General features: G+C 50.5%; 1 protein-coding gene across 1 annotated transcript in view; it reads left to right on the top strand.

Annotated features, from left to right (window-relative positions):
* Positions 1 to 12,120, top strand: part of LMF2 (lipase maturation factor 2) — a 28,187-nt gene extending 16,067 nt beyond the window's left edge. Inside the window, exons 8-14 of the mRNA XM_060279329.1 lie at positions 532 to 637; positions 2,983 to 3,079; positions 4,741 to 4,923; positions 5,910 to 6,078; positions 8,185 to 8,296; positions 9,288 to 9,396; positions 10,747 to 12,120. Coding sequence (XP_060135312.1) covers positions 532 to 637; positions 2,983 to 3,079; positions 4,741 to 4,923; positions 5,910 to 6,078; positions 8,185 to 8,296; positions 9,288 to 9,396; positions 10,747 to 11,112 — 1,142 coding nt within the window. The 3' untranslated portion in view covers positions 11,113 to 12,120. The remainder of the gene's footprint in view (positions 1 to 531; positions 638 to 2,982; positions 3,080 to 4,740; positions 4,924 to 5,909; positions 6,079 to 8,184; positions 8,297 to 9,287; positions 9,397 to 10,746) is intronic.
* The last annotated feature ends 253 nt before the right edge of the window (positions 12,121 to 12,373 follow it).

The raw sequence follows: 12,373 nt of genomic DNA, 5'->3' as shown, positions 1-12,373 counted from the left end.
AACTCTGTAAACATCTGGAGAGGCTTGTCTGAATGAAAACGTTTTTCGGAGGCGCCGAAAAAAGTGAAGTGAAGCTGCCTGCCTGCTATCAATAGGCAGGGAGTTCCACAGTGTAGATGCTTCCACATTCAAAAAACTGAGTTCTTTTGAATGCGGAACATGGGGATCCGCCTTGCATCGAGGAAGAGCCCTGGTCCATCCAGCTCAGTATTACCGACACGGACTGGCAGCAGCTCAGCCAGGTTTCAGGCGGGGCCTGTGCTAGTCCTGCCTGGAGAGACCCTCAGGGTCTGAACCTGGGGCATTCTGCATGCCAAACAGATGCCCTAGCGCTGTGCCAGGAATCTTTCCAAAGAGGTACATAGAAGGGTGCATTCATGGCTCTGTTTTGGGCACCCGTCTGTCTCGGGAGACACCTGCTCTCTGATTCTTAGTTTAAAGTTCGCTGTCCATCAGGATTTGGGGTGGGGGCTTCTCTCCCGTGCTCCCGGCTTTTTCACGTACGTGGACAACTTACCTGTGTCTCTCCAGCTTTCACCTACCACGAGTTCATGCTGTGGCTGAGGATGGTGACTCTTCCTCTGGCGGCCATCGGGCTGGCCTCTCTGGTCTGGGAGATCCTTCAGGCTGGGTACAGGTGAGTGCCTCACAGGTAAGGGGGGAAACGGTGTCTTTTGGGGGGAAGGCCTCGGCGGTCTCTGTGCTGCTTTCCCCCCGCTTTTTATTTTTATTACTTTTCCATTTAAACATATATAATCACATCATTGGGACACAGTGGCGCTGTGGGTTAAACCACTGAGCCTCTTGGGCTTGCCGATCAGAAGGTCGGCGGTTTGAATCCCCGCGACAGGGTGAGCTCCCGTTGCTCAGTCCCTGCTCCTGCCAACCTAGCAGTTCGGAAGCATGTCAAAGTGCAAGTAGATAAATAGGTACCGCTACAGCGGGAAGGTAAACGGCGTTTCCGTGCGCTGCTCTGGTTCGCCAGAAGCGGCTTAGTCATGCTGGCCACATGACCCGGAAGCTGTCTGCGGACAAACGCTGGCTCCCTCGGCCTATAGAGTGAGATGAGCACCGCAACCCCAGAGTCGTCCGCGACTGGACCTAATGGTCAGGGGTAGCTTTACCTTTACCTAATCACCTCATTATTATCCACTTTACTTCTCTGGCTCCTTAGAGCCTGGGGACTTCCTTCCCTCCCACCTTTCGGCTTTCAAAACTAACCTTTATATCACAGCATTTTATATACAGTGGTCCCTCGACTTACGAATTACTCGACATTCGATGTTTTCGGGACAAATGGCTGCACGCGTACGAATTTTTCTACATTTGAATGGAAATGGTTGGTGGTTTTAAATGCGGTTTCCTCGACTTACGAATTTTAAATGCAGTTTCCTCGACTTAAATTTTTTTCCGAATATTTTTCCCCCCTATGGGAACCCGCTTTTCGACTTTCGAACTTTTCGATCTACGAATGTGCATTTGGAATGGATTAAGTTCATAAGTCGAGGGAGCACTGTATTTTTCGGTTCTAATATAACTCTTTACTAAATACCTCAAAATTTAAATAAATATAGAAAGGTAAAAAAATTCTCATTACAAGTCTTCAGGTAACCCTACTAGTGTTAATTGCTTACGATGATCTTTCAAATACTGAAATAATTTACTCCAGTCCTTCTGGTATACTTGGTCGTGCTGGTTTTCGGATTTTTCCCATCGGCTTCGCCAGTTCTGCAAAGTCCATCCTTTCCATCTGCCGCTCTTCTTTCGTTGGCAATTGTTGTTGTTTCCATTTTTAAAGGATTTTTGCCGCTGTTGGTGCATACATGAACAGCCTTTTATCTTTTTGGGGGTATCTCTTCGCCTACTATACCCAGTAAAAAGGCTTCTGGCTTCTTTTCCCATATGTGGTGGACTTGTAAAGAGGTAAAGGCTTTCTGGGAAATGATATATAATGAGTTAAAGAAAATGTTTTATTTAAAAAACAAAACCAGTCCGTGCTGCTTTCTAAGGTGGGTGAGAGTTTTGCCAAAGGGAGCTGCTCCCCACGGAAGTGGCGCCTGTCATTCTCATCTGAGATTAGCACAATGTGGCTTGTCCTCCCACCCTCAGAGTGTCTCATCCATCTCTCATTGCGTGATGGGGCCCCTGCCCTTTTTTCATAGCCATCTGCCATCTGCTTCCCACATCTGCCTTATACAATCTGCTGTGCCTGTGTATCTTTTAGGATTAAGAGTTTAGGCACCGGGCCCTGCTCTGTCTTTTTAGCAGAGTCTCGCAGGAATTCAAAAGGAGCGCAAAAAGAGCATTATTATTTTTTGGGTAGTGATGGACACGAGTCAGGGAGTTGTTGCAAGTGAGCTGTGCGAGGAGCAAGCTGATTGGCAAGCTCGGCAGAGCCCTTTTTATTAGCACAAATGCACATGTGTAGGAACAGTCTGACCTTTAGGGCTTTTACATCATGAGCTGACACGTGTGTTTCCTCTGACATTTGCGAGACTTGCTCCACCACATCATGTTCCTACCAAGTGGGAAGTGAGCCATGCCTCTCCACAGGGAGGCAAAGATCACAGACAAGTCACGGCAGACTACTAAAAAGCAAAAGGTCATAGAATCATAGAGTTGGAAGAGACCACAAGGGCCATCCAGTCCAACCCCCTGCCGAGCAGGAAACACCGTCAAAGCATTCTTGACATATGCCTGTCAAGCCTCTGCTTAAAGACCTCCAAAGAAGGAGACTCCACCAAACTCCTTGGTAGCAAATTCCACTGCCGAACAGCTCTTACTGTCAGGAAGTTCTTCGTAATGTTCCTTTTTTCTACTGTTGGTGGTTTGCTTGTAATGCTTTTGTGTTTTGGTGTTTTGAGGTGATCGGATGCATTGTTTATAAACCGATAAAGATTGAACTGTAAAATAAAAAGAGATGGCAGAAGTTAAAATGCAGCCCTCTCTATTTGCCCCCCTCTACACCCCCCCCCCACATAGGAGCGCTTGCACCCGGGGCTTTTTCTGGAAGCTCTGGAGCGCCACCCAGTGGGCCATCTTCGCCACTGCGGCTCTCGGGATGTTTACCATCAGCCTGGTGAGTAAATCAGGTGACAGCTTGGGGAAAGGGGGGGGGTGACGTATTGCGTGGGCCTTGAAAGCTACCAAATGTGCCAACTCAAAAAAAGAAAAGAAAAATGAGACCTTTGAATGATGGCAGGGAAGGATAAGTGTGAGAGAGGGTCCTTTTTGTATAAGTTTGAACCTTGCATCTCACTGTGGAAAAAATATATTGTCCTGTTGTTTTCTTTTAAAGCAAATTGGGGGGGGGGAACAATGCCCTCCCCAGCAGTTACTCTCATTTGCAAAGGGATCCCTAGATGGTGGGGATTCCTGGTGTTATAGGAATTCTAAGGTCTTACATATATAAAATAAATCTCCAGGAAGTCCGAAATGTTTAGATTAGAAATTGGAAAATATAAGTATGTCTTTTATTTTTTTATTTTGGCTTTTTCTTGCTATTTCTCTTCCACTTTTCTATATTGAATAAGAATTATTTAAGAATAAGGTTACGAATTGGGAAATAGGATGTAATTTTATGATGTTTAACCAAGATTTGGAAATGGTAAGAGTTAATTATGAACAAGGATTGTAAGAAGGGGAAGTGAAGTAGTTTGAAGAGATAAGATGTGATAATATTGTCATTTTTGCCTTTCTTATTTCTGTATTTTTTATTTTTTTTTATTTTTATTTTTTCTTTATGTAAAATTCAATAAATATTATTTAAATAAAATAAATGAAAATAAAATAAATCTTCATAAATGTACGAGGCAAACACATACATCAATATATAAACCACGTGTCTGAAATAGTACAGGCAAACAATCCTGATGCCATTTTGACTCTCTCAAATTGACCTCAAATATTTCTCTGCAAGGAGGAAGGACATGAGAAAAGCTTTCCAATTGTCTTGGACTGTAGGGGCTTACATCTCCCTGCAAATACAGTCAGGCAAGTATCTGTTAAGCTGAGCACACTTATCAATATGTGTAAGACTAAAAGATTCAGGAACTAAGTATTTACCATCTCCAAGGAATGGCCAGGCTACCCAGAAAAGGCAATCAGGTAATAATATCAGGTATCTGAAGAAGTGTGCATGCACACTTAATCAATAATCAGGTATCTGAAGAAGTGTGCATGCACACGAAAGCTCATACCAAAATAAAAACTTAGTTGGTCTTTAAGGTGCTACTGAAGGTAATAATAAGGCTTTATCAGGTATCCTGGCAGACAGGAGAGAAGCAACACACTCAGATTTCGGCTGGGGACCACCTCCTTCTGTGATGTATGAATGGTGTTTTGGGGGGGTGGTCTTGAACTACAGGGTGGGCAATTTCAAAAGTCCATATAAGGGCTTGCACACCAATGTTCGGGGTTCCTCTCCTCCCTCCCTACGGGGGACCCTGTTGCAACAGTTCAATAAAGATCAGGCTTTGCTTCTCGATACTCTCTGGCTGGCCTCTGTTATTTTCTCCTACCGATAGGGAACCCACTTAAGGACTATCCAGGCTCTTGGATACCCTATAAGGGAAAAAGGTGCAGTTTTTTCTTATAACACTGGGCTTCATTCATTCAGAGAAGGGGTTCCACATAAACAATGTGTGTTTTTTGGACAGCTGAGCTGCAACATTGTCTGACACACCCACCCCACCCACCCAAAAAACCCCTCCTTGCCTTGCTCTCTCTTTCTCGCCCCAGGTCCCCTTCACTTACATCGAGTATGAGTCCAACGGGAAACTCTGGCCCAGTGTCCACCAGCTCTTCAGCGCTGTCGACCGCTACCAGCTCGCCAACTCCTACGGCCTCTTCCGGCGGATGACGGGGGTCAGCGGGCGTCCCGAGGTGGTGCTGGAAGGCAGCTACGACAAGGAGAAGTGGACGGTAATTCACGGCTCCTCTTGGAGGAGGACTCGGGCCTCTTTCTGCCTGCCACTGCTGGTGCCGCACAAGGACTTTGGCAAAACAGTGCCTGCACAAGGCGCTAGACCTCATGGAGGACGGGCACAAGCTGGGGCGGACAAATGAGTCGTTTGCATGACTTGGAAGGCAGCCAGCGGTGGAAGCACAGCATCCCAGGGCTTTTGGGGGGTTTCATTTATATACAGTCATACCTCGGTTTAAGAACGCTTCAGTTTGAGTACTTTCAGTTTAAGTACTCCGCGGACCCGTCTGGAACGGATTAATCCACTTTCCATTACTTTCAAGTTCGCTTCAGGTTAAGTACGCTTCAGGTTAAGTACAGACTTCCGGAACCAATTGTGTTTGTAAACCGAGGTACCACTGTATATCACTTATATATGTATTCATTTATATACAGTCGTTCTGTACCTTGGTTTTCAAACGCCTTGGTACTTGTACGTTTTGGCTCCTGAACGCTGAAAACTCGGAAGTGAGTGTTCTGGTTTTTGAACGTTTTTCGGAAGCCAAACGTCCTACGCTGCTTCCGCTTAGCACAGGAAGCTCCTGCAGCCAATTGGAAGCTGTGCAATGGTTTTCGAACGGTTTTGGGAGTCGAACGGACTCCCGAAACGGATTAAGTTCGAGAACCAAGGTTCCACTGTATATCATTTGTAAAGATATTTGTGCATCCCTGTGTCATAGAAATACGTAGCAAAGTGGTTTGCTATGCTCTTAATTGCCTGCACAAGCCCTGAGGAATAGAAGAGTTTTCAGCAGGCATTTAAAAGCTGGCCCAAGAGCCACCTGCTGGATGTCAAGTGGCAGGGAGTCCCACAGGACCGGGGCGTTGAAACCCAAATGCTCACTTCCTTGTGGTCGTCAAATGAATCTCGCCGACTTGGGGAGCTGGGATATAAGGCTTCGGATGATGTGTGTGATCAGTGCCTCTCTTTCCCTCCCGCCCGCAGGAGATCGAGTTCATGTACAAGCCGGGCAATGTCAGCGCTGCCCCCCCTCTGGTGACCCCGCACCAGCCGCGCCTTGACTGGCAGATGTGGTTTGCCGCCCTGGCTCCCCAAGCGCACAGCCCCTGGTTCACGGGCTTCGTCTACCGCCTCCTACAGGGCAAGAAAGAGGGTGAGCAGAGGGAAGGAGCCAGAGAAGGGTCATTCCCCACATTTTACGGAATTCTGGTATTGGGGGCGACTTACTACGGCTGCTCCTTTTCTTCCCAAATGCGAAGCGCTAAAACTCCTGCCGTCTTTCAAGCATTAAGGCCAATTAATTAGTCCAATTAAGCTGTTTGGCATATATTTATCTCATTCTGCCTTCTGTTATCGCTGTTGATTCACTTGTTCCATTTGTCTCCCCCCTTGTTCTCCAATGAACTCAAGGGGGCAGAAGACACAGTTTCCATCCTGAACCCACAAAAGCCCCGTGGGTCTAAGTGGGTGGGGCATCCAGACCAGGGTGGATTTGATTTACCGTGTTTCTCCTAAAATAAGACACGTCTTATATTTATTTTTCCTCCAAAAAAAAACCACCACGGCTTATTTTCAGGAGATGTCTTAATTTTTATTATTGTAAGGTGGGCAAGGCAAGAAAAGAAAGTACCGTACCGGTAGTGTTTTGCAACTGGGCTTCGGGGCTCGGCACGGTGTGCTGCACACTGTGGCTCTTGCCGTCGGGGCTCGGCGCTGTGCACGCTGCAGCTGTTGCCGGCTCCCGCTCGGTTGGGGCTCGGCTCTGTGATTGCTGCGCCTCTTGCCGGCTCCCCTCGGTCGGGGCTCGGCTCCGCGAGCGCTGCACCGCTTGCCGGCTCCTGCTCAGTCGGGACGGGCTGTTGCTGGCTCTCCCTCTGGATCGGGCTCGGGGAGGCGCGCTGTTGAAGGCTCCCGCTGGGTCGGAGCTCGGCTCGGCGAGCGCTGCGCCTTTTGCCGGCTCCCGCTCAGTAGGGGCTCGGCGCGGTGCGCTGTTGCCGGCTCCCGCTCAGGGCTCGGTGCGGCGTGTGCTGCGCCTCTCACCGGGTCCTGCTGGGTCGGGGGTTGGCATAGCACGCTGTTGCAGGCTCCTGCTGAGTCGGGGCTCGGCGAGTGCTGCACCTCTTGCCAGCTCCGGCTCAGTCGGGGCTTTGTGCGGCGCGCGCTACGCCTCTCGCCGGGTCGGGGATCGGCACGACGCGCTGTTGCCGGCTCTCCCGGGTCCTGCTGGTCAGCCCTCGTGGGGTCCTGCTTGGTCGGGGCTCGGCGCGCTGTACTGTCGGGACCTGCGGCTCTCGCGGGGTCCTGCTGGTCGGCTCTCGGGGGGCCCTGCTGCAGCTCTTGCTGGCTCCTGGTTAGTCAGGGCTCCATGTGGGACACGTTGCTGGGCGTTTTGGCGGGGCAGCAACATCTGTTTCCAGGCGCCGACAGGAAACTTCCTTTTCCTTTTCCTCTTCCTTGGCGCCATCCAGACCTGCTCCCCCCGGCTTATTTTCGGGGTATGTCTTATATTTATTCTACTCATGAAAAGCCTGCCATGGCTTATTTTTAAGGCCCGTCTTATTTTAGGAGAAACACGGTAAATCAAATCGATTTAAATCATGATTTAAATCCCTAGTCAGTAAGACTTGATTTAAATCTTTTTTATTTTTATTTTTACAGAATGACTCATTCTTGCTGGTATCACCTTAATATTGACAACCTGCGGAAGGGTTCATTTTTGGAATAATAAATATTCAAAGTAGTTTTTACAGTTATATCAAAAATTGCTGATTTGGTTATACTATTAGAAATACATGGACCGATAATTATGAAATTGTTGTCGGGTTTAATAAGTTAACTGTTTATATTTGGAGAACTTTTCTGCTGTACTCTATTGGAAGGAGAAAAATAATCATTTTCTTAGTAACAATTTATACAATTTATTCAACTAAAACAATAACATTATAGCATATGTATCCATGTTTGTTAACTGATGTGGTTAAACAATTTTTTAAAAAAACAACTGAGTTTTAGCACACCTGAAAAACTTAAAACAAATCCTTATTTCCCGATGAATAGCCTTTGGACTATAATGTAACTTAAATAGAAAACTATCTTTAGAAAGATTTTTCCTCCAAAAGCATTTTATTTAAAAAATCCGATTAAAATAAAATAAAAATATGATTTATATATATATATATATATTTTAAAAAATCATTGATTTTTATCCACACGTTTCCGAACCCATTTTGCCTGACGGAACTTCCTTTCCCTCCCGCAGTGATCCACCTCGTTCAGGTAGATGACTCCAAATACCCCTTCAGCTCCAAGCCCCCAACCTATATCCGGGCTCAGTTGTACAAATACTGGTTCACGGACGCCGGCCAGGACTGGTGAGTGAGACCCAGCGCTTTCTGGAAGAGGGGGCGGGGAATCCTTCGGCGCTCTTTCATCTCCTCACCCGACCACAGTCCTTTGGAACGCTTGCTGAATCCGTTTTTGTAGGCATTTGTCAAGAACCTTCATAAACTCTACTCCAAGTCTGGCAGAATGTAGTGGTTCTATTACTTCCCTCCGTCTAGAATTGCGATAGCTTTTTCCGTTGCTTCATCACATGCTTGACTCATGTCCAAGCCAGCTGCACCCCCCACATAAATTTCTGCACCTGGTTATCCATGCCAAAGTGTCCCTGTTGAATTTTTTTTTTAAGCCCAGTTTGGGTCAGTCATGTTCCATTAAAAGGTAGCCCAGCTGAGCAGGGCCCTCGATAGCTTAGGGAAATCAGAGGCCCCTTCCCTTAGTTGTGGGAGCCCCGTGAAAAAGAATCGTTTTTGTATCACATTTTTAAAGTGCAAATGTGGAGCAGAAGCAGAGCAATAATGGTGAGGTTAGACTCGAGTTCCTTTCCCCGTCCTAACTCAGTAACACGTTTTCCCCTCTAGCAGCCAGCACAGGGCCGTCTTAAGCACCTTTGGCGCCCTGGCGCCGTGGTGCGGCGGATCCCTCCTCCGCCCCCCACTGCCCCGTTTTCCAGCGCGACGGGGGGCCGGGCTCAGCGCGCAGTGCCGTTGCCGAGGGCGCTGCTGCGCAGCGGGCGGGCGGGCTTGCGCGGCGGAGCGGCGGGCGGGCGGGCACGCACGGCTGCGTGGCGCCACCCAGCCTGGCCATAGAGCCGGCCCTGAGCCAGCATTAGGTTCCCCCTCTGCTGGCCTCTTGCTAGTTCTTTGCTCAGGCTGCATATCCTCGCGTACGTGAAGCCTCTCCGATAACAGATTTTGCAGAATTCTGCCTCCTGCCCCCAGGATACGGGTGCGGGGTGGGTGGGGCTGTGGACCACGAATGCACCTGAACGACAACTAACCCGCCTCCTGCCCCCCCCTGCAGGTCCCTCCCTCAGCGGTGGTGGAGGAGGCAGTGGCAGGAGGAATTCTACCCAGCCGTCTTCCTTGGTGATTCCGTCCTGGACAGCCTCTTGGTCCAACATGGGCTTAAGGTGAGTCAAGGGGCGGAGAGCATCTGTGTCAAGAGGGTAAGGGGGGGTGCATGAGCAGAGGGGGAATGGGGGGGCATTGGGTGTGCTTGGATAGTTCCGTTGGTCAGAGGGTGGTGCTGATATTGCCAAGGTTGCAGGTTCGATCCCCGTATGGGATGGCTGCATAGTCCTGCCTTGCAGAGGGCCGCCCAGTGCCGGGTTTAAAGGTAAAGGGACCCCTGACCATTAGGTCCAGTCGTGACCGACTCTGGGGTTGCGACGCTCAGCTCGCATTATTGGCCGAGGGAGCCGGCGTACAGCTTCCAGGTCATGTGGCCAGCATGACAAAGCCGCTTCTGGCAAACCAGAGCAACACATGGAAACGCCGTTTACCTTCCCGCTGTAGCGGTTCCTATTTATCTACTTGCATTTTGACGTGCTTTCGAACTGCTAGGTTGGCAGGAGCTGGGACCGAGCAATGGGAGCTCACCCCATCACAGGGATTCGAACCGCCGACCTTCTGATCAGCAAGCCCTAGGCTCAGTGGTTTAACCACAGCGCCACCTGGGTCCCTGGTGCCGGGTTTACGTATAAGCTAAACATGCTGTAGCTTAGGGCCCCACTCTCCTGATCTCGAGACGACATGCAAAATTTTGTTGCGATATTGTAGGATATCTACGATATCGTAAGCTCTAGGTGGGGCTACCTTTGAAGGTGACTCGGAAACTACAACTAATTCAGAACGCGGCAGCTAGACTGGTGACTGAGAGCGGCCGCCAAGACCACATAACACCCGTCCTGAAAGACGTACATTTCCGACCACAATTCAAAGTGTTGGTGCTGACCTTGAAAGCCCTAAATGGCCTCGACCCTGTAGACCTGAAGGAGCGTCTCCATCCCCATCGTCCAGCCCTGGACACGGAGGTCCAGCTCCGAGGGCCTTCTGGTGGTTCCCTCCCTGCGAGGTTACAGGGAACCGGGCAGAGGGCCTTCTCGGTGGTGGCACCTGCCATCAGATGCCAAGGAAATAAACAACTTTCTGACTTTTAGAAGACATCTGAAGGCAGCCCTGTTTAGGAAAGCTTTTAATGTTTGATGTTTTATTGTGTTTTTAATATTCTGTTGGGAGGTGCCCAGAGTGGCTGGGGGAAAAACAACAATAATGATGATGATTATAAGTGGGACAGACTCCCAGGAGAGTTAGTAGACTCTCCCTCCTTGGAGGTTTCTAAGCAGAGCCATCTGCCAGGGATACTTTAGGTGAGGTTCCTGCATTGCAGGGGGTTGGACTGGATGGCCTTTGGGGGTCCCTTCCAATTCTGTGACTCTCGAGCTATGGCCTTGCCAACACTTTCTCCCCCTTTCTCGTAGGACAAGCCCTCGCCGAAGAAGGCCTCGGCTGCCCCACTACCAACGGCCCTGCAGCGAGTTCGAGAGTACCTCCACCCGTACAGCGGCCCGGCCGTCATCTGGTCCCTGTACCTCACAGGGGCCGCCATTTGCCTCCTGAGAGCGGCGGGGGGCTGGCTGCTGGCGGGGGGCCCCCCCAGCGGGCCTGGGAAGCCCAAGGGTGGCAAGCGGGCGGAAGTGGACACCGGGGGAGGAGGAGACCAGGCAAGCGCCAGCGAGAAGAACGGGCAAGTGAGGAAGAAGGAGGCGGCGGCGGCGGCGGAGAAGTCCAGGGGCCCAGCAGAGCCCCCCCAAGACGGACCCCGCAATGTCAAGAAGAAGAAATAATTGGTGCTGTTCCTGGAGGGGGTGCCCCATCCTGCGCCCCCGTTCCCACCTTCCAGGTGCTAACAGATGCTCTCTGCCCCTTTCGGCCAGAAACGCCCACAGATTTTGGGGCGGGGGGGGGGGTCTCTTTGGGGACCTCTCTTGGCTCTTGTTCCAAGACCCTCGGTCCCCGCTCCTCCTTTTGTTGGGGGGGGGCTCTGCTTCACATGCACAGGGCTTTCAGGTTCTGGGGGCCCGTTGAACCTTTTCCCCTTCCTTGCACCCCAAAGCTTTTCCCAGACGCCGTCAGTGAAGTGGCGGGGCCCCCCAAGCCCTTCCCAAGGCAAAGCATGAGGCCGTTCTAGGCTAAACAAAAGGCCTCTTTGGCCCCGAAGACACCTCTGCACCCCCCCCCAAAACCCCTCTTTTATTTGATGCCGCATTTGGAACGCGGCTTCATTCTCGGGTCTCTTCCTGCTCCTCACGAGGAGCCGGATGCCAGAAAACGGTGTGCAAGGGGAGGATGTATCCCCCCCAAAAAATCTTCATTTTTAGATTTTAAAAAAAATCCTGGATTTCTGGCTCTGCTGCTGGAGCTGGCATTGGGTGCAAAAGTCGGCTGGTCTTTGGGGAGGTGGGGGATTTACAAGGGAGCTCTCCCCCCCCCCCCAGAGGAAAGCCCTTTCTCTCCTGCTGTTTGCTGGGCGCTGTTGTGGCGTGGGGGGTGTCCCCGCCAAAAAAGAGGGGCGGCAGAAGTGGCCGCCTTGCCTCAACCCACAAACTTCTTTCTGGGACAATCCCCCCCCTGTCCTATTTTCCTAGCCCTTGCCTTGACCTCAGTTGTGCCTCCCTGCCCCCCTCCACCTGGGGGGCAGGTGAGGTTGGCTTTGCTGCCTCCCCCCCGTGCTGCCCTCGGTGGGCATGTTGGCTCTAGCAGATGCCCCCCCCCCCCGACGAGGAAGGAGATGCATTCCCGGCGCCCGGAGACAGAGCGATCTATAATTTTCTAAATAAAGCCTTTACATTCCAGCTCTCTTTCTCCTGTGTGTGTGTTTGGGCTTGGGTGGGGGGTGTCTTGTATGTCTGGGTCCCAGGGGTGGAAATGCGAGGAGTCTGGCGCCCCCAGAGGATGCAAACCCGCACCAGGTTCTTCGAGCCTCTGCTTGAGTTTTGTGGCGCTCTACCAGTTGGGCTACTGCCTGCCACAGTAAGCAGGATCTCAATCGCAGGCCGGAGCTGGTGCAGCCAAAACATGCTGCTAACATAAGAGCCAGAAATGAAC

This window comes from Zootoca vivipara, chromosome 10 (genome assembly GCF_963506605.1).
Source record: "Zootoca vivipara chromosome 10, rZooViv1.1, whole genome shotgun sequence".
In the NCBI taxonomy this organism is placed as follows: domain Eukaryota; kingdom Metazoa; phylum Chordata; class Lepidosauria; order Squamata; family Lacertidae; genus Zootoca; species Zootoca vivipara.
Note: the sequence above shows the minus strand (reverse complement) of the source record. Positions and strands in the feature narration are given on the sequence as shown.